This window comes from Perissodus microlepis, chromosome 20 (assembly GCF_051167445.1).
Source record: "Perissodus microlepis isolate ML-2025 ecotype Zambia chromosome 20, ASM5116744v1, whole genome shotgun sequence".
In the NCBI taxonomy this organism is placed as follows: Eukaryota; Metazoa; Chordata; class Actinopteri; order Cichliformes; family Cichlidae; genus Perissodus; species Perissodus microlepis.
Window position 1 is genome coordinate 22,859,554 of NC_140480.1, and position 21,630 is coordinate 22,881,183.

Consider the following 21,630-nt stretch of genomic DNA (forward strand, 5'->3'; position numbering starts at 1 on the left):
GATCTCCTCTTCAAGATATCGCGGTAACTGACACTTCTAGGGTTGTCTGTTAAAGGCGACACACACAGTGGAGGTAGCTGGCAAGATCAAGTAGATGTCAGTCCACCTTAAAATACAGTTATACCAGACAGACGCTCCTAGTGGTTCACTGGCTTCTCAATCTTTTAAGGTGGTCCCACGGAGATGTGCTGAATACCTGGGTGGTGTTCAGAGGGCTCTGGGCAACTGAGGGTTAATTCCCACGCACTGCTCTTCAGCATGGTCTGCAGCTCCCACACTGATATTTAGTGATGGTAAATTTGATTCTTTTTACTGAATAGAGTTTTAATGAGTCACTCACCAAAGTGAATCGAGTTTTTTGAGTCATTTGGTTCACTGAGTCAGTCGACCAGAGAGTGCAAAAAATGTACATTTTCACTCAAACTTAATTTGTTTCTCTTTTCATGTAAATCCTACTGCTAAGATGAATGATTCTAAAAGAAAACAACTATTTTATAGAGCAAAAACATTTCTAAAATTAAGCAATTTCCAATTTGCTTAATAAACATTTATTTTATTTTATTTATTTATTTATTTATTTTTATTTATTTATTTATTTTTTATTAGCATTTTCCTTAAATGTGTTAAATATATATTTTCTCATCTAAATGTCCACTGAGCTGTGAGCCAGGGGGCGGTAATGCACCTTAACATTGGTTGCCAACCAAGAAGAAGAAGCTGTGAGCCAGGAGGGAGGGGGTGAGCGAGTCCTGAGTGATTCGCTTACGATTCAGCACAGGAGGGAGGGGGTTAGTGAGTCCTGAGTGATTCGCTTAGGCTTACGATTCAGCACAGGAAGGAGGGGGTTAGTGAGTGAGTGAGTGAGTGATTCGTTCGCTCTATGATTCAGCACAGGAGGGGAGGGGGTGAGTAGCTCAAATGTGCTGTTAGCATGTTAGCAGAGCGATGCTACTGTGAACCGAGGAGCTATTTTCTTGATGTGAGCTTCTACTCAGGGTTTTTTCTTCCAGTTCAGAGCAGAAATTTTTTTTGTTACGATACTGGATGTTGTGTTTTTCTCCACAATTTTAATTATAAGCTAGATACATTGCTGCTAACAGGAACAGGGATGAGTCAGTCAGTTGGGCTTGTGAATCATGATTCATGAGTCAGTAAAGTGATTCTCGAGTATTGAACGATTCGTTCATGATTCGCGCATCACTACTGATATTTGTTATAGACCACATCTTCTTAATTGTATGCGTTCAGTTTTCTCTTACTAGAAAAGTGGAGGAGAATGAAGGTTTGAGTCTGTACCAATACATAACATCCTTTTACTTTTTATACTACTTTGCTTGGTTAGTGTGTCTTATAGTGAGACAGTGGTCAAAGGCTAGATGGGTTCAAGGTGGTGATGGGATTACATCAGGAATTGGCTCTCTTTATTTGCAGTGATGATGGACAGGTTGACAAATTAGGTCAGGAGTCTCCGTGGACTATGTTTTCAGATGGAAGAAGAATATCCAGGAAGGCAAGAGCTGCAGGTGGCAGGATTGAAGATGCTAAGATCGGGAGTGACCAGGATGGACAAGATTAGAAATGAGCACATAAGAGGGACAACTCGGGTTAAGTAGTTTGGTGATAAAGAGGCAAGGCTGAGATGGTTTGGACATGTGAAGAGGAAGGACAGTGGCTATACTGGACAATGGATGCTGAATATGATGCTTCCCGGCAAGAGGAAAACCTTAGAAGAGGTTCATGGATGTAGTTGTGGTGAACATGCAGAGGGCTGATGTGAAAAGGACAGCTTGGGATAGTGGGAAATGGAGGCTGATGATTTGTTGTGCTGACCCCTTAAGGGAACAGCCAAAAGAAGTTTCTTAGCCATTATTGAGGTTATTGTGTTTACATTAAACTGTCTGCTATAACAGCTAGTGTAGAAAAACTGAAGACAACTGTTGTCTTAGTCTTGAGTTTTTGCTGCCATGTTACAACATGACATCAACTGTATAGCAGTTCATTCTTGCTCTGTTGCTCACAAGCAATATAAAAATGTCTCTAAGGTCCACCATGGGCTCACAGGTTGCACTGCAAGAACTACTAACATGCTTAGTAGGTATCAATAGTGGTCCAGTATTATATTTTTTCTCATTGGTTATTGTTATGTTCCTTCCTTCTTAATAAGCATTCCAGCTAAGAAAAATACTCAATATTAATACTGATAGAACCCCCGACGCGCGCACACACACACACACACACACACACACACACACACACAAAAAACTAAGTATCCCGAACCAGCATGAATACACATGGACGCTGCAGTTTGTAGAATTATTTATTCTTTGCTCCAGTCAAAAGGACACATGTTCAATCTGCCTAGTCTTAAAAAACATGATGCTTTGGCAGCCTCTGAATCTATATATATAAAAAAGTCACGTGTGGCATTTGAGAGCATCACATTTGTGTAACACCAGCTTCACATAATATACACAAACAGCCCTTGTTGAACAATGATGAAAGCTTCATCCATTCAACAAACAAGAGAAAACACTGTAAGTGAATATTATTGTGGCAAGTATAGAAAAAAAAAAGACTTAATGATTACTGAGCAAATGAGCTAGGTCAAAGTCATGCTGCAGCGCTTTTGTGATGAATAAGATCATAGCTGAGGAATATAATTTTGTTTTGTTTCTGAGTGATAAATCCCTGAAAAAAATATTCCAGTATCTCATCTGACTCAGTCTGTGCCTTTGCTGATATTACACATTGATGTAATGCAAGCAAATCTGAACATGCATCTCTGAAGCAGGAAGAGTGGCTTAATCTCAAATCAATCAGATCTTCCCAGGGTCTTCTTTCAGGGTAACTGTTCTGTTGAAGATGAGCTGCAGTGAAAGAAGGAAAAAGAGGTTTCAGCTCATATTGCATAAATGTTTTTAATCCAGACCAAGACTAACAAAGAATTTCTAAAGTTAATTGAAACAGAAGCTTCCACAAATTTGTACAAACCTCGTTTTAAATAAAAAAAATCTTTCTGTACCTTATCTGCAGTGCTGTCTGAGTCCACGGAGAAGTAGCCGACTCTTTCAAACTGGAATTTATCAAAAACCTTTGCTCCCTTGACTGAGGTGTCCACTAAGGCACTACTGATCACTTGCAGGGAATTCTAAATTTAAAAAAAATGAAGAAACAAATTAAGAAATCGATGTGACTGCTGACACTTCAAAAGCCTTCTGTTGTAGTTCAGAGATACTCACAGGGTTGATGTCACTCAGGAAGCCATTAGGCACCTCAGATGGATCTTCTGGATGTTTGTGCAAGAAGCTACGGATACAAGAAGATACTTGGTTAGGTGAATTCTCTAGTTATATTATTTGTGAAATGTTTGTGAATGATGGGTAATTGTTTGTGACTTACAGTCTATCATAGAGGCGCACTTCACACACCAGTGGCTCACTGACCCAGTGGATAAAGGCCTTTGGTTTCTCTGCGGTCTCAGAACTGCAGCAGGTCACCTCCAGTTCCACCACTTTGCCCTGAGTGTCCTGAGAAATGGTTCAGAGCAACATGTGTGTCATAAACCAGAGAATGAAGTAATAATGACATTTTACTGCCGCAATTGAATATTCTAGAATACAACCTCTAGTTTAATATAACTAGATCATATTTTTATAAAACTATAATGTCGTTTGACTGGACAGATATATGTAAAACCTTCACAAATATATTGTGATGAAGAAAAGTTTGAAGGGCCTGTTCATGTTTTTACAGGATTAGAGCATGGAAAACACATTTTCATTTTATTTTATATTGTCTATTTGGTGAAACTGAGTCTTACCTTGATGATTTTCTGGACAGAGATGACATACCCAGCATGCCTCAGGCCTACAGGTTGTTCTGGAGTCAGGCGCTTGTAGCCCTTTTCCATGACCTGCCAAAGAAGAGAATAACCTCATAATCATTGCCCATCTCAAAACCAAAAAGAGCACAAAGAATGGCTGCTTTTTAAAATCATTTATTTGGAGGTTTTTCCTCTCTGACCTCTCTGAAGTCACTTTGGTCAATGAAGACTGTGTGCGTGAAAGGAACCATGTGGCTGCCCTTAGCTTCGTCGGCAGGGAAGTCCGGGACTCGTACATCTGTCTGAAAGAGAAGACAGAAGGATTACTTTCTCCTAAAATCTAATGTGAAAGAATATACTAGGTCAAGCAATTTGTTTTATAAGCAATGTACAAACCTTGAAGTTCTCAGGAAGGTTCGTTATGGTGACTTTGAGTGGTTCTAGCACAGCCATGGTTCGAGGTGCTGTTTCATTCAGCACATCCCTCACACACGCCTCCAGTAAGTGGGGCTCGGTCGTCGTTTGGGAAACTGTGACTCCCACCTGTGAGATGTGTACAGTGTTAGCACAGCACTTATGAATGGGACTTGTTGTGGCATCCAAAAGTTCATCATTGCATTCATTTTGCCTACTCGTGCACAGAAGTTGTTGATCGCTTCTGGGGGAAACCCTCTTCTCCTCAGTGCAGTCAGAGTGAAGAGTCTGGGATCATCCCAGTCTCTGTAATTAGAAACAAATATTTAAGAGTTACTTAACGCAGGCTATGCACAATGAAGACATCACAACAATAGCTGTGGTCAAAAGGCTGCATCAATTCCCTACAATGAAGTAATTAAGTAGTTTGTTTTAATAGCTTTTAACATGCTTGGGGAAAACTAAGGTCCTACTCAGATATAGAGTTTAAAACATTGGTGAATCCAGAGAGCTGCTGAAGTCAGCTTTTGTTGGATGTGCTGCTTTCGGATAAATGTCATGTACAGGTTTGTCCCAATATTTTGTCCTGTTATATCAGGGAAAAACTAAGTCTGGAAAAATTTTTTTTGCATTGCAAGCCTTAGAAATGTTTCTATTTAGAGTGCTACACAATTAAATGATTTTCGAATTATACCAACTGAATACAGTGGGGCTGAATTCTTAATTTGAGTGGCCTATATCTGGTGGAAGCTCTGACGTAAGGGTTTTTACTTTTAAGCCTAAATCATGGTCCTGCAAACGTGTTCGTCTCCGTACATGTTTCTGTTCAGACAGCGAGCGGAAAGGGTTTTAAACCAATGCCAGACCTGCTCCTGTGCAGTCTTCCAAAATCCCCACTGCACATTACTGGACGCAAATGATGTGTCTGCCGAATGCTGATTAGTTTACAAAGCTAGATCAAAAATCAGTACGAAAAGCAGAGACAGCTGCTGCTCAGTTTCACTTCAGCTCTTTGTATGTTATAACTTCTCCATGGACCAACAACAGCACAAGTAGCCCATAGACTGGTTATACCACATACTTTGTACATCGCCTCCATAGAAAACAGAGCTCTGTGCAGATGGACAGGCCATCCCCAGGCTACGAAACTGCTACCACTGCTGAACCACAAAGTCTGCTTTAGTTTGTCTAAACATTTTGTGCAATACAGCATCTCATGTGACATGTGAGGGGAAAAAAAACAAAACAAAAGCATACAGCTAACTTTTCTCTAAAAGTTTTGATTTCTACAACTTTTTCAGTTAATCTCAAAGTATCTAATTAAAAGGAAATAGTGCATAAAGCCTTTTATGTTATTCTAACAATGAAATCAGAAGTGACTTTAGAGTTTATCTCTATGACAATTAAGTAAAAGGGCTTTAGTTGAATGGTAACAAAAAACTGGAAATATAAAACACTTTACCAGGTAGGGATACACAGGTCCAACATTTAATATGTAGTTATATGCCAGTGTTGACTTTCAACACAAAGTTGATATTATTCTCAAATCTAAAAGACAGACTTTCAGCTACATTTTATGTTAATGACATAAGGCCACTGATTTAAATAACTAAATTAACCTCCTAGGACCTGACGTCCACATCACATTTTGGGTTATTTAGACCAAAATACTCAATTTTGCTCTACAAGGGCCTGATATCCACTTACGAGGACATTATACTGCTACTGTTCTATCAAAATTTTAAATGTGGCTTTTATTTTTCTTAAAAACAAAAATAAGGTTAAAAAAAAAAAAAAAAAATCTGGTAATTCTTTGTTTTTACATTCATTGGGCCTCAATATGCCCAAATATCAAAGAGAAATTAAAAATGCATGCTGTGGAAGAGTTCGGGTCTTAGGGGGTTAAATAAATAAAATTGGCTTTATCTATGGATCTCCTTATCCAATTCAGGACTGTGGGGCTGAAGCCTATCCCAGCTATTACTGGCTAAGAGTTTGGGCAAATCCTGGGCAGGTAACGAGTCCTTCATAGTGATTAATAACCAGTATGTTCAGTTTTTTTTGCCATGTTAACATAGCTAACCTTGTGTTTTAGATTCAGCTCTGTGCTTCTGACATAAGGTTATTTTAAATTAAATTATGAATAGAAAAATAAAACTGTTGAATCATAAGCATAGTATGTGAATATATGTACAGTCTAATGGTTGAATTCTAGCCTTTTTATTATGATCTATTACAAATTCACATTTATTTTTTATTTTTCCACACTGCTTTGTAAAATATTTTTTATATAATTTCTTTGACACGTGAGGGTCTTTGTTCTTTGATTACAATTCCCTCTAGGGGTCAAATACCTTGCTGCAGATTTTTTGTTACCCATGGCCTTTAATCCTCAATGACTTTATATTTACCAGACTCTGATTAACACTTAAGAGTTGATACACGTTGGTCTATCTTTTCCTGCCTACACCTAAAAATAAACTTGTTACATTATTTTACAAAGAGATGGAGTGCCTCAGCAGCCCTTAAAAGCAGCATATTTCCTTGCCACTTCTATTAATTTGCATTACAAAGTAAATAATTAAGTCTGAAAAAAAAAAATGTCAAAAAGAAATCCTACTTTACCTGACAACGCCCGTCTCGACCAGTTTGATGATTTTCCTCTTGGACACAACAGTGTAGGTGAGGTTCAGCCGCCCATATTCCCACTGCACAGGGCAGTACAGATCCAGAGCGTTACACAGCCAGTAATATGATGAACGCCTGATAGAATCACAAAAAGGTCAACAACAAAAATGTCATTCTGTAAGAATCCAGCAAAAGCTAAAATGAACCTAATGAAGATGGGGAAAAAAGTCCTGTATACCTGGCTTGAAACTCTTTGGTACACAGTGAGTGTGAAATATTTTCAATGGAGTCACACAGACAGTGAGTGTAGTCATAGGTAGGATAGATGCACCTGCAAAGAAAGATAAAGCAAGTTCACTAGGTATACATTGTGAGAAAAGATGTTGTGGTTTTTTTTATTTATACCATTCATCTCCTGTCCGATGATGCGGTGTGTATTTTATTCGGTATGCCACAGGATCCATCTTTCCATCCTCCATGACCATCTTCATCCTGAGGGTGGCCTCTCCCTCAGCAAACAGGCCCTTCTTCATCCTCTCAAACAGCACCAGCGATTCTTCGATGGGTCGATCTCTCCACGGTGATTGAGGAATGTTATGGCCTTTCAGCTCCTCGCCTTTCTGATGGCACACATACGCGTGACCCCTGAAGGCGGAGAAAAGAAATGAGTCAAACACCATCTGTGCACCAACATCTCCACATATCCTGCACTCACCTGCGAATAAGATCCACAGCAAGGTCATAGAGTTGCTGAAAATTGTCAGAAGCGTGTGTGACGGCATAAGGTTTGTAGCCTGTGTGAGCAAAACAGTGATATGACAATGGCTCCATGAATGTAGAGAATGCGCCCAAGAACATCAAAACATTTATGCACAAAAAAACTTACCCAGCCACTCCACCATATCCTTGATGGCAGTGAAGTATTTCTCCTCTTCCTTCTCAGGATTTGTGTCATCATACCTCAGGAAGCAAATTCCATTATTTGCCTATGGGGGAACACAATGTTTAGAGTAAAGAGCACAAGAGAACATTCAAAAGCTTATATGGTGTTGAAGAAGAAAGAAGAAATTAACTTACCTTTGCATAGCCAAAATTAAAGTTGATAGCTTTGGCATGCCCAATGTGAAGGATACCGTTGGGCTCAGGAGGAAAACGGGTACGTATCTAAAGACATGCCGAGACAGGTAAATGGGATCAATGTTTTTTTGGGTTTTTTTTAACTATGTAAGATTTGTAACAGTTCATACAAGTCGCGAAAATATTATACCTGTCCACCTGTGAACTCCAGGTGCTTTTTAAGCAAGTTCATTGTATTCGGTGTGACCACGTAGCCCTCAGTTGTATAATTTTCTCCTGCGCGGTCAAGAACAAAGAAATAAACATAGTTCAAAGTCACAATAACCAAGTAGACACATTGACAAAAGTCCCCCTTTTCACATTAATGCTAGAAAAGCTGGTGGTGAGGAGTGCTCCATTCTTACATGGGCTCAATCTGACTTTTTAAACCAGGAAACCAGCAAGGGAAAGTCTGTCTAATGTCCGAGCACATCAATACACGAATAAGCATTCTCATACACATAGCTTTGTTGGTTAATTTTTTTAAAGAAACATTGAGGGCTGCAGTGTGAACAGATTAAGGAAACCTTTTTCAGGTGCAACAAGATCATTTCATTTCTAATTGTCCTCACCTGGTTTATGGAACTTCAGTGCCTCTCCTCTGAGCTGCTCCATTAGTGACTTGCCCTCCCCAGAGACTGCATCACCTAAACAATCAAACAGTTTTAAAAAGTACTTCAAGACAAAAGCACCCCTGTCTGTTTTTGACTTTGCTGCTTACCGTTCACCACCACCTCCTCTTTCTTCACCTTCACGTCATTCTCTGTGACTTTAGCTTTCTGTGCCTGAAAGATGATTATATATTAATTACAGACCAAAAAAATCATGCTATGCATTTCTACCTCAGCTCTACACAGAACTTACAAAATTAACTCATTCTGAAGCTTAAACACACTACATATCATTTAGTTGATTAGCTTTTTGTGTGTGTAGATTAACTATCTGCTGGACAATGTTTTACCCCAAGACAGCAAAGAATTTGCATAAAAATGGCTCCAGAAATGTTCAACTTTTTAATAAGATACACCACTTTTACCTTGGGCTTCTTTTCTAGGTCAGCCTCTGTTTTGGGTCCTAAGAGGTGCAGAACCTTTAAGATGAAAGCCAGAGCTTTATTATTTGAAAGAATCCCAGCGACCTTAACTGCAAATACTTAACCACAATGACATTGCAATAACAGAAGGATCTTTTCCCAGACATACCTGCATGTCCACCTCATTCTTGATCACCTTGCCATCAGCCCATTTTAGAGCAGTGCGTGCTTCACCTGCACCAGACACAGAGGCTCAGTGAGAAATTATTTTTGGCTGTTAGGCTTCAGCAGCTGCAATAATATTTAACCAAAAGGTGTGAGCTCATACCCATTAGCAGTCCCATGTTGAAGTGGTACCTCTCCTTTAGCAGTTGATCCTTGTGCTTTTTAATCACAGCTTCTACCTACAGTACATTACACAGTTACAGTGCATACCACACCCAGTACAGCATGTAAAAAGACACACTTTTGGCTAGAACACTCACTGCTTCCTCAATCTGCTCAGGTGTTATGACTACACCCACTCCACATGCTTCGTCAAACTCCTTCTGGTTGATGGGGTCTTGCGGATGACCCTTCACAAAGTCCAAAGCAGCTACAAAAAAAATATTCAGAAAGTGGTTTATGTAATCTCAGTTTCATATACACGCGCGCGCGCACACACACACACACGAGTAGTATCTGACAAGTCGAGGAACCCCACGACTGAGTGTATCGGTGCAGCACGGAGAAAGAATGCCTTTGGAATCAAACACATAACTTGTTTTGTGACACTATGATCAGCTGACCTGTGCTGTTAATCTGGCATTCACTACTTCTGGTAAATTTTTTCTCAAGTTTCATAGGGTATATTGCTGATTTACCTACACCTAGATACTATAAAACTAGTACAAAACATAAAATTCGGTGAGTGAACCTAATCTATTCATCACCTTAAAATAATAATGTAAATAGGCGAAATCACGTTTGTGTGTTTGCTGATATTTGAGCAGCTTGAAGAATTACATTTCAAATTACATGCCACTTAAAAACAGACAAACAAACAAAAATGTTATGACGTTTATGCTTGCTCCTCCTCAGTTGCTTTCTAGATATTAAAATACTGCAACTGCAACTTTACATGTGCACCATGAACGCATCACAAAGACGAGAAGCAATAAGGATATAATGATGATGTAACTGAGCTGTGGGATGTCATTATTTTCTAATTAAGGATCTCCATGCTGTCACTGGAAGCAACACTAGGCTGTCCCACAAGAACAATGAATTCATTCCATAGTTGTGTGTAGGAACCTGCTTATCAGAATTACTGGTCCATCTACACACACACACATAAACCTACAGGAGCTGTTTGGCCATGAAAACCCATGGCAGGAAGGGTCCTGGTGCACAGTTTTTTTTGCACTGATGTTAATGCCAGAGGATGTTTGAAGCTCTATGCACCTTAGTACTTGCTACCTCACTCTGTATCTCTGCGTGGCCTGCCACCCCATGGCTGTGTTGCTGTGGTTCCTAAACACTTTCACTTTACAATAATACCTCCTCTACAGACGATCAGGGAACATCTAGGAAGGACGAAATGTGAAAACCTAAGTTGTTGTGAAATAAAATGCCGACAGTGACATCTCTTTACAGTACCACGCTTGAATTCAGTGAACTCTTTAAAACGACCCATTCTTTTACAAATATTTGTAGAGTCAGACTGAATAGCTAGGTGCTTGATTTTATACACCAGTGGTAATGGGACTCAAAATACCTGAATTCAAAGATTAAGAGGCATGGCCTACTTTTGTCCATATAGCCTATAAGGGTGCGCTTCTTTAGACACTTCATTGAGCCTTCTTCACAACAGACATTTTGACATGCTACAGTAAGGAAAGCTCACTTATTCCTGATATTTCTTTTTCTTTTTTTCATTTCATTTCATTTCATTTCGTTTCATTTATTTATTTCACACTTGGTACAACTTAGTTCTTTCAGACAAACCAACCACACTTTCTATCAGTAAAGCACTGCAACCATGTGTGAAAAGGAGCAGGAAGAAGAAAATATTCTTATTAAACCCTGCCCCCTATCTACAATCCAACTTATATTGCAAGTGGGCACCAAAAATCAAGGAACAAACTGACATTAACATTTATCTCCGGTCCTAACTCAAACCAAACAACAAATTTACAATCAGAATATACCACTCCACATAGTAACACGGAGAAAAGATAAGTAAATAAAATAAATGAGGCAAAAAAATAATGGATCCTTTTTCAATTAACTCCAATTTCATTCACGTTCTTCATATTGAGTTATCGTTTTAGACATGTGACACTTTTTAAAACAATGTAAATTTATACAATTCTTTAAATTATAATGAAGAGAGTTCCACAGTCGTATACCCCTAACCGTTGGACTCATTAATCTTTGTGTAGTCCTAGCTAGCTGATGCTTAAAATAAAATTTCCTTCTGCTGTCTTCTCCCCCCGAACACATTAAAAATACTCTTTGTAACTTAAAAGCCAAAATATTATTTTTAGCCGTAAACATAATTAATAGTGTCCGTAGTTTCACTAAATCTCCTAATTTTAATAATTTCGATTTTATAAAGAATTTATTTGTATGTTCTCTATATTTAATGTTATGAATCATTCGTATCACTTTCTTCTGTAATAAGTTTAGAGGTTTAATAGTATTCTCATATGTATTCCCCAAACTTCGACACAGTAACTAAAGTATGAGAAAAACAATGAAAAATATAAAATGCGCATTGTTTTGTAGTCTAATAAATCTCTTACATTTCCCAAAATATAAATGTTTTTAACCATCTTCTTTCTAATATATTCAATATGTGATTTCAACGTCAAATTTTCATCTACTATTACACCCAAAAAGCAAAATTCAGTAACTCTTTCAATCAATTCTCCATTAATGGACATAATGACTTCTTCCTCCTTTACACGATTGCCAAATATCATGAATTTCGTTTTTGTCAGATTCAAAGATAATTTATTTACATCAAACCATTTTTTTTATCTTAACATCTCAGAAATCATAATTTCAACCAAATCTTTCAAATTCTCTCCAGAGCAATAAAAATTTGTGTCATCTGCAAATAAAATAAAATTTAACCTTTTTGATACGTCACAGATATCATTTATATATATATATATATATATATATATATAAATAAATTAAAAAGTTTAGGTTAGGTCCCAAAATAGAACCTTGAGGAACGCCACATACAATCTTCAATCTTTCAGAGGTATTGCCGAGATGATGTACATATTGCGACCTATTTTCTAAATAACTCCTTAACCAATTCAATCCCACTCCTCTCACACCATAATTATACAATTTAGAAATCAAAACAGAATGTTGTAACGTGTCAAAAGCTTTTTTTTTTCAATCAACGAATACCCCAACTGTGTATTTATTATTATGGGTTGCAGATGAAATATCGTCAATGATGCTAATGCCGTTGATCTATTTTTACGAAATCCAAATTGATTTTCATTTATTAGTTGTTTTTGTTCAATAAAACGATCAAGTCTTTGCGCAAAAAGTTTTTCAAGCACTTTTGAAAACTGTGACAAAAGAGACGCTGGCCTATAGTTGTTAAAACTATGCTTATCTCCTGATTTATATAAGGGTATCACTTTTGCCACTTTCATTCGATCAGGAAATACTCCTGATTGTAACGAGAGATTAAAAATATAGCAAAGAGGAATACTTATACAGTCTAAAGTCTTTTTAATTATAACAATGTCTATACCATCACAGTCAGTAGATTTTTTATTTTTAAATTTTTCTACAATTGCTACTATGTCTTTTATGGTAATATCAGCTAAGAATATAGAATTAACCACTCTACTTTCTCCTTTCCAGACTTCCTCATATTCTGGGTCGTCATTTTTTCTAATTAAATTTGCTAAAGTAGGTCCAACATTTACAAAAAAGGAATTGAATTCGTTTGCTACTTCAGTCTTGTCATCGACAACTTGATTATTCTTAATGAAATAAATAGGCCGATCTGAGGGTGTGTTCTTGTTACCCAATACTTCTTTAAAAATATTCCAAATGCCCTTAATATTATTCTTGTTTTCCTGAAAAAGTTTATTATAATAGTCTTTCTTGGCTTTCCTTAATATTAATACCAACTTATTTTTATAAACCTTATATTTCATTTCCGCATTCTTAGTTCTCTGTGTTATATATAAATTATTTTTCTTTTTACACGCATTTGCAAGACCCTTAGTTATCCAAGGTTTCAAATTCTTATTCTTTTTCTTATACTTAAATGATACCAATGGACAATGTTTATCATACAAGGCCAAGTAAGTATTTAAAAATGCTCCATATGCAACGTTGACCTCATTAACATAAACCTCCTTCCAGTCCACTTCCATGAGATCTTGTCTAAACTTGTTAATTGCCTCGTTATTTCTTAGCCTTCTATGACTCACGAAACCAACTTCTTCCTTTCTTTTCATATTTAAGTCAAAAGTAAGAAAGACTGGTAAATGATCACTTATATCATTTATGATGAGGCCACTCATAATATTACTCTTCAAGCTATTAATGAAAATATGATCAATTAGTGTTTCTGATTTATCCGTTATTCTACTCGGCTTTATAATTAAAGGATAAAATCCTTTTCCAAATAATAATTCAAAAAAAATCTGACGCAGCCTTATCATTTGCCTCTTTACAAAGATCAATATTGCAATCACCACACAAACATAAAGTCTTATTTCCCTTCTACTACCTCTGTAAATAACTCAATCTGTGACCCCGGTTTCCTATATATACACGTTACAATTATATTACTTCTTCTTTCTATGTCCAATTCCACTGTCACAGACTCCATTAAATCGTCTATAGCCACAGACATATATTCAACTTTTTTACATTTCAAATCACAATTAACAAAAAGTGCCACCTCTCCTGCCTTCTTCTTAGTTCTATTTACAAAGTATAAATCGTACCCTTCGATACAAAAATGACAACCCCTATTCTAATCTAACCATGTTTCAGACAGAGCAATTATTTGGAACTTGCCTCTCAAACTATACAGAAAATCTTTAATCGAAGCAAAACTTCTATAAAGACTTCTGCAATTAATATGAATTAATGAAAATGTATTAGCTATTTCAACCTTATCCCTGAATTGCTCCTCTGTATAATCTTCACATGTGACATTAATTGTATTAAGCACATTCCTTTCAGGGTCAATACCTGCTTCAAAATCATATGGTTTATGATCTGAGTCGTCGAGCATTATGCATAATTATTCTAAGAATATCTATTGACCTCAAAAAAGAAAGGGATCCTTAACAATCACACATTTATTTATCGACATATTTTAAAGTCCGTTGATCTTATCTTCTTCCATGTCCAATTTACAACTTCCTTTTGTCCTTTTCCACCCGAAGTAGCATCTGTTCTTGTAAAGGATGAACTAATTGTTTTTAAGCTCATAGCCATGATTGGTCGTAACTGTCTGCCTATCTTGGTAATGTTATCTTGTATAAATGTCCAATTCCTCAAGATCCTTAATCGTTATAACCTTGGCTTCTTCTGGTGTTCCATTAAGTTTAATCATCACTTTACAGTTCCTGGTCCAGGTTGCTTGAATCTTTGTCTCCTTCTGTAATATGCGAGCTTGTCTAGCAATATCTGCATTTCTTTTTGTAAGATGTTCATTCAAATATACTCCGCTTCCTCTCAAAAGGCTGGACCGCCTCAGCAAGTCAACTTTGTGTTTACGGTTTACAAATCTCACTACAATTGCTGGAGGAGCATTAGTGTGCCTTCTAGGAAGGGTATAGCATGCAGATATATTATTACTATGCAGGGGAAGTTTTTTTATTCGAAAAGAATTCCACAACCTGCCGCTCCAACAACTGTAGCTCCTCCGTCGGGGGCTCGTCTTCTCCTCTTTTTGCACCGGTCCAAGACTCGGTGACTCTCGCATAACTCCTGTGTTTAGTTTCCAGACCCGTAATAATCACTTCCTCAAGTCGAGCCTGCTGTTCTAGATCGTCCACCTTCCTTTCCAAAAACTGGATTGTCTTGTCTTTCTCCTTAATCAGGTTTTTTAGTTCTTTGATTTGGCCCATCATCGACATTAGTATTCCTTGTTGCTTTCAGAGTATTTTTTCCTGAGCACTTTATATTTATTTCAAAAACATTGTGCTTAAAAAGAATTTGTGAAAAAAATTGCAGTAATTTGACTCAGATCATAATATAATTGAAGCACAAATTATGTTTAAAATATTTTTGGAAAACTTTGCTGGTTAAAACTGGGTCCACAACAGACCTTCTTTCAGTCGCTCTCTTTAGGGGTCACCACAACTCACCCGATCACTAGCATCCTGTTCTATCACACCAACCCTCTGGATGTCCTCCTTCACTACATCTATGGATCTTCTCTGTTCCTGGCAGCCTGACCTGCTCTTCTGATATACTTATTTCTAATCCAAATTATCACATCATCTTGAAGTTCGCCACCCCCAGCTCGACCTCTTGTTATCTTTGTGAGTACCATAACTTCCAAACAGCAGGTCTCACTAGTATCTTGTAGACATTCACTTTCACTTTTGCTTGACTTCCAAAACTTTTATAATTTACCTGCAAGCTGTAGTTCTGTGCAGATCTTACGCTGAGCTATACTTTCTGAAAGAAATGCCAGGCGTTTGGTGTCTTTAAGGCGAGATGCCATACTGTACAGCAATGTACCCATGGCTTTGTCCACTCCTGAGGCCCCATGGACACGTTGGGCCTATTGAAAACAGAGAGGAAATTTAAGAATTATTAAGAATTTGTTAAAGACAAATAAGGAAATTGCTAATAATCACTACTTTCCTTATCTTGACCCTGGGAGCCTAATAAAGATAAAATAATGGATGGTTTACTACCAACTAAAGAAATATGAAAGTAAAAGTGTAACTATGGCGTAATGTACACAAAAGTTACAAGAAGGTCAGGGTAGGTCTATCTAAAACTATAACTAGCGTAGCATAAATAAATGAGAAGTTTGTATACAGCTGAGCTATACAGTCAAGTGTCAGTCGTTCTCACAGCTGTGCATTCAGGTAGTTGAGGTACCCCATAAGCGTTAGGACCAACCTGAGTAATTGCCTCCTTCAGGGAAGAACTCAGCGAGTCATTCTTCAGCGTTTCTTTCGCTTTCTGCTCGTTGAGTCCAATGGACGTGAAAAGTGTCAGCGTATCTGCCATTATCCCGCCGAATTCACCGGTTAAAATCGGAACAGCACAGACACACCACCGCCACACACGACTTTGCTTCCTAAAGAGAGACCAGAGACCACTTCCTCTGGAAAGAAAAAAAATGTGAAGTACAAAGAATATTAGCCAATAGAACGCTGCGGGTTTGGATCTCACTGACCAATCGTGAAGGAGATTTACTAAGATTACCGCCTACTACGATCGTAAGAACCAATCAGGATTTGTGTTGACACCAGTGAGGGACGGGTTACCGGAATCTGGGTGATGTTGCATCAGATTTTAGTAATTCCTGACAATATGAATTTTTGAGGATCATTACTTGTTATCTATACTAGATAATATTTTAAACAATTATTACGGAAAATTTATACTTTTCACAACTTTTCATATAAAATAATTGCGCCTTTCCGACTCAGTGTAAGGTCTTTGTCGTCCATCATAATCTGTGCCAAAACATCTCCGGGAAAGTTATTTACTGGAATGCCGCGTAGCTTCCTGGAAAATACTTCTGTATTTATTATTGTAACCTACCATACACGTCGGATTACACTACTATGCGTTTAAAAATACTTTACTGTAAAGTTTGTTATTAATCACTAAACAGAAACTGTAAAGAGCAAAATTATGGCCAAACATGCGGTGCTGTCATCTGGATCAAAAATGTGGAGGTCTATGTCTTGTTCAAATTCCGAATTGCGTCTCGATCTCACTCTTGCGTGTGGACAATCCTTCCGGTAAGATGGTCAAAATCACGTCCAGCCTTTAAACATCAAATGCAAGTTGAAGCGGTTTAGAGTCTTTGAATTAACTCACATCTCATCCCGCAGATGGAGGGAAACAACAGAAGGACACTGGACCGGTGTGATGGGAGGGCGTGTTTGGACTCTGACCCAAACAGATGAGACTCTTTGGTACCACGTGTACAACAACCAGGACAAGCAGAAGGAGGGAAGTGACAGGAAGAGAAGAGTTGGTGTTTCTGTCTTGGACAAAAATACAGCAGAGAAGAGATTCAAATGTGCTCCAGAGAAGGAAGAAGATGAGCCTCTGGCTGTTTCTTTAGTACAGAATAGAGAGTTGGACGAAGAGATGCTGAGAGATTACTTCCAGCTGGATGTGAGGATGGGGGACCTGCACAAGGAGTGGGGAGCAGCAGATTGTCACTTCAAACACATTGCAGAGGTCTTCAAAGGTCAGTGTGTGAGTTTGTGTTTGCACAGCTACTACATATCACTTATTACACAGTAAGGTGTTACTCAAATGCTATGTTTTATCAAATTTCATAAATACTTTTTTGTGGGGGGGTTTTCCTGCAGGTGTGCGAATGCTGCGCCAGGACCCCACAGAATGCCTGTTTTCCTTTATTTGCACTTCCAACAACCACATCTCTCGGATTCAGGGCATGGTGGACAGACTGTGTCAGGCTCTGGGCTCACCCCTGTGCCAGCTTGATCAGACCTCATACCACGACTTTCCTTCCCTGTCTGCGCTTGCAGGTGCTTGAAAATTTTTGCCACAGAACTTAAATCTATGTTTGTAATCTTATCAAAACCTTTACTGTCAGATGAAGATGATACTGAGAGTCTGAAGATAGTCATCCCACTAGTTTTTTTTATTAACATTAACTGATTCATCTTTTTTTATATTAATTTTGTTGGCATTTGCCTTTAATGATAGTAGAAACAGATAGGAAAGTGGAGAGAGAAAGGAAGACATAAAGCAAAGGGCCTCAGGTCGGGCTGCTGATTTCTGGCCATATGACTTATGGTCACCTGCTCACTAAACCAGCACCCAGTGTACATCTTTAACGACTTTAAAAACAAGAATCAGGTGGACAAGTTTGAATTTAACTGTGTTCAAGTTTCAGCTGTTGATTTGAGATGAAGTTGAAGAATTTGGAGGTAGTCCTCCTCCATATTAGTCCATCCACTTTGTGCAATGTACCAGTATCATTTGCTGCAAAACAGACCCAGAGCATCATGCTGCCACCACCACGCTTGACAGCTGGTACAGTGTTTTTAGGTATGAAAATCTCACCTTTACTCGTTCAAACATAGCTACTGTCATTGTGGCCAAAAAGCTCAATCCTCGTCTCAACTGACTATAAAACCTTTCCTGCAGATAGCAGTTGGTTTGTCCATGTGAGCTGCTCCAAATTTCTGAATGTCCTAGCCAATTTCTTCTCATCCGAGGGTGACAGTTTGGGTATTCTTCCAGGCCTTATAGTAATAGAAAAGTAAATAGTGTTTCCACATCTGTAAAAAGAACAGTTCAAAGAAATCTTTAAAAGCCCCAAATTACCACGATATTCATGCCCATGATGAGTTTGTGAAAACTTCTGACCACAACTATGTTGTATGTTGTTTCATTTACTGTTCTTATCAGACAGCTGCATAGAGGCACGTCTTAGGGATCTTGGTTTTGGATACAGGGCTCGGTTTATCCAGCAGAGTGCGAAGCAGATTCTGGACAACCATGGGCCCCAGTGGCTTGAAGGTTTACGCAGCATCCCATATCTAGAGGCCCGTGATGCTCTTCGTACTCTTCCTGGTGTCGGTACAAAGGTACAGCAGATATTTTTGGGGGGAGAAAAGGCAAAAAAAAATGTGATGTTAACTGCTAACATACAATCAAGGCTTTGTGTCATATTTTAGGTGGCAGACTGTGTATGTCTGATGTCCCTGGATAAGCCAGAGGCTGTACCTGTTGACACACATGTGTGGCAGATTGCTAAACGTGACTATAAATACGCTGCCAACAATGGACAGAAGAGTATCACAGAGAAACTAAACAGAGATATTGGTCAGTATTCACATACCTGTTTAATGGTATGGTTCAAGCCCTGGTTTTAAACACTGGTAATAAATGTTCAATCTAATATTTCTACACAGGAGATTTTTTTCGAAAGCTGTGGGGACCCTACGCTGGCTGGGCGCAGTCTGTGAGTGTCAAATTCTGCAAACTGTCTGTCTCTTATAGCAGGTCCACTGTAACCACAGAGTGTCTCTCTTGCTTCAGGTTTTGTTTTGTTCAGACCTCAAGAAGTTCCAAAGCCTCAAAGAGACGGCACATCTAAAGCAACCAGTGAAAGATGAAGATGCTGAAGAGGAAAAAATGCCATGCAAAAAGACTAAAGTAAAAACTGAATGTACAGGAACCGTGGGGAACTTGAACGCCAAGCCAGCATGTCACAAGAAAGCAAAGATTTCTGTTAAGAAAGAGCCAGTAATGTGAGGTAAACACATTACCGGCTTTGTAGCCTGAGATTCAAATCAGGCTACAAAACCACACATTTGCACACACTGTGCTTGTTCAGCATCATGTGACGTGAAATGAAATGTTGAGATGATTTATCTTTCAGAAACACGACAGAAAATGGATCATTTTCTCTTTCTCTGGGTTTTTATATAATTGTGTTGAGGCATCACTTCACTGTAACAAACAGAGCACACTAATGATTTTTTTACAATAAAAAATAAGTACCTCACACTCTTTTTGTTCTCTGTAAAATGTTGATACCAGCAGAATCACAGCCATCATACATACAAGTGTGAATAAATTGCACACTACATTTTTAGGCAATAATTTACCAAAAAACATGCTGGATATAGAAATATGATACAAATTAAAACTAATATATGCAAATTAATACTTAATTTATATATTTTTCAAAATGTCATCAGAAGTTTGAATTTTCTGGCTTTTGCTTCATGGTTCAATTCTGAAAATACTAAAGTCATCATGAGCATATTGGCATTTAGTTTAGCTAAAACGTTATCAGAAGAGGGCCCCTAGATGGCAGTACACAATGGAAGATAGTGCTCTCCAAGACATCATGTGGTGGGGAATTCAGTTTTAGACAGTGTTTTAAAATCTGAGAACAAATTGCACTTTCTTCCTGGGTGAATACTTTCTCTCAGGCCGCCTGGCTCTTGTTACAATAAGTACTAATGCATCACGGCAATTGCGTGCACGCTGGAAAAGGTCACAGCATGGCAAAGTGGTGCTGTGTTTCTTTAAAATGCATTCCTTACACCAAAATAATATTTCTGTCTGTTAGATCATGAAATGCCATTAGACCGGGCTGCTGTGAAGGGCTGTAGGGTCTGTATGTTATGTATAGGCACTGGCTGACTGTGTCAGCTGGTCTTTTTATAGCAGGGATTGCAGTTATCTGCTGTCAGTGCTTGGGGTGACTGTGACTGTGTCTAGTGACGGCATGTTAATGTCTCTTGGGCTGCCTGACTTCACTGTCCCTTTACAGCAATGACTATGCATTATTCTTGTTTCTTGAGGTTATACGGAGCTGTGTACTTTAGTGTGAAGCTCCAGAAATTATTTCTCATATGTAGGTGCATCATATACAAGTATGTCCAGTTTTGGCATATGTGCGTGCACGTGCGTGTGTGCGCGTACATCCATAGAAGTGTTTTATTTGTGGACGAGAGTGCAGCCATGTGAGTTAATGAATATGTGAGTCAGCTTTCGTTCCCATTCCGGTTGAGCTGGGCAGACGCTGGGCCCCAGCTTTAGGGCAGAGTCACACTGAAGAAGAAAGACAGAATAAAAATAGAGCCGAGAGAAGCAAAAATTAATAAAAGAGCACAAAGGGGAGATGGGTGAAAGTACGCTGGAGGTAGGGGCAGGATATTCAGTTGACACACAAAGGCTAGAACAACACAACAGTGGCCTGTGTATTATGTAAGAGATGGGGCTCAGCTTGTGTTCTGTCCTTGGGGTATTGTTCAGTTAAAAGGACATCTCCGAGTGCCTACTTTCTGTAATAAGAAGGTCATTACTTTTCAGAAGCACCAGAGGGCCCCACATTTGGAGCTCAAGTAAATGAGGAAGGCCTAACTCAATTTCCTGAAACAGGTCATAAGCTGCATATAGTAGCTTGTTTTTATCGCACCTGATCTACAGAGAAGTTTGGGAAACCCATTGTCGTATCAGATTCCCAGATTAATGCATGATGCTGATAAATTATAATTATACTACTGAATTTTCTCTCATATAGGTACATTCATAGATTTTAATCCGATCCAGTACAGAAGCTTTGGCACACTTGCATAGTTAGTAGTTTATACCATAATTGTATACATAGACCTAATTCACCTGTTTTTATTTAATTTTGCAGGTTTTGTCCAGATGGTTATAAATCAAAACTAATCTTACAGCAGGAAATGATTAACCACAGTATAAAAAAAATATGTCCTTTGAATATAGACATTTCAAGTACACATATGCTGTTAAGAATATTTAAAAAATGTGCGTAGCAGTGCTGTGAAAAGTCTCAAACCACCCCTCATTTTCTTATATTTTGTTAGGAAAATGAGTGGAGTGATTTACAGATATGAGCAAATGTGGAAATTTAGTA

The 21,630-nt window shown here is 38.3% G+C and overlaps 2 protein-coding genes across 2 annotated transcripts; one reads left to right on the forward strand and one right to left on the reverse strand.

The window, feature by feature from the left end:
• Positions 1 to 2,299: 2,299 nt before the first annotated feature.
• Positions 2,300 to 17,150, reverse strand: qars1 (glutaminyl-tRNA synthetase 1). The gene is made up of 24 exons (XM_084915911.1): positions 17,067 to 17,150; positions 16,134 to 16,341; positions 15,636 to 15,786; positions 9,500 to 9,609; positions 9,343 to 9,418; positions 9,184 to 9,248; positions 9,018 to 9,071; positions 8,703 to 8,766; positions 8,554 to 8,628; positions 8,133 to 8,218; positions 7,943 to 8,029; positions 7,752 to 7,851; positions 7,581 to 7,659; positions 7,271 to 7,510; positions 7,104 to 7,196; positions 6,863 to 7,000; positions 4,456 to 4,543; positions 4,220 to 4,366; positions 4,024 to 4,125; positions 3,821 to 3,913; positions 3,400 to 3,527; positions 3,240 to 3,306; positions 3,023 to 3,148; positions 2,300 to 2,867 (listed from the first exon to the last, which is right to left on the reverse strand). The coding sequence occupies exons 2-24, from the start codon at positions 16,242 to 16,244 to the stop codon at positions 2,817 to 2,819; spliced, it is 2,331 nt and encodes a 776-aa protein (XP_084772037.1). The 5' UTR covers positions 16,245 to 16,341; positions 17,067 to 17,150; the 3' UTR covers positions 2,300 to 2,816.
• On the forward strand, positions 16,360 to 19,742 carry ogg1 (8-oxoguanine DNA glycosylase). The gene is made up of 7 exons (XM_084915922.1): positions 16,360 to 16,987; positions 17,081 to 17,445; positions 17,570 to 17,749; positions 18,639 to 18,817; positions 18,908 to 19,055; positions 19,145 to 19,194; positions 19,272 to 19,742. The coding sequence occupies exons 1-7, from the start codon at positions 16,878 to 16,880 to the stop codon at positions 19,485 to 19,487; spliced, it is 1,248 nt and encodes a 415-aa protein (XP_084772048.1). The 5' UTR covers positions 16,360 to 16,877; the 3' UTR covers positions 19,488 to 19,742.
• Positions 19,743 to 21,630: the final 1,888 nt, after the last annotated feature.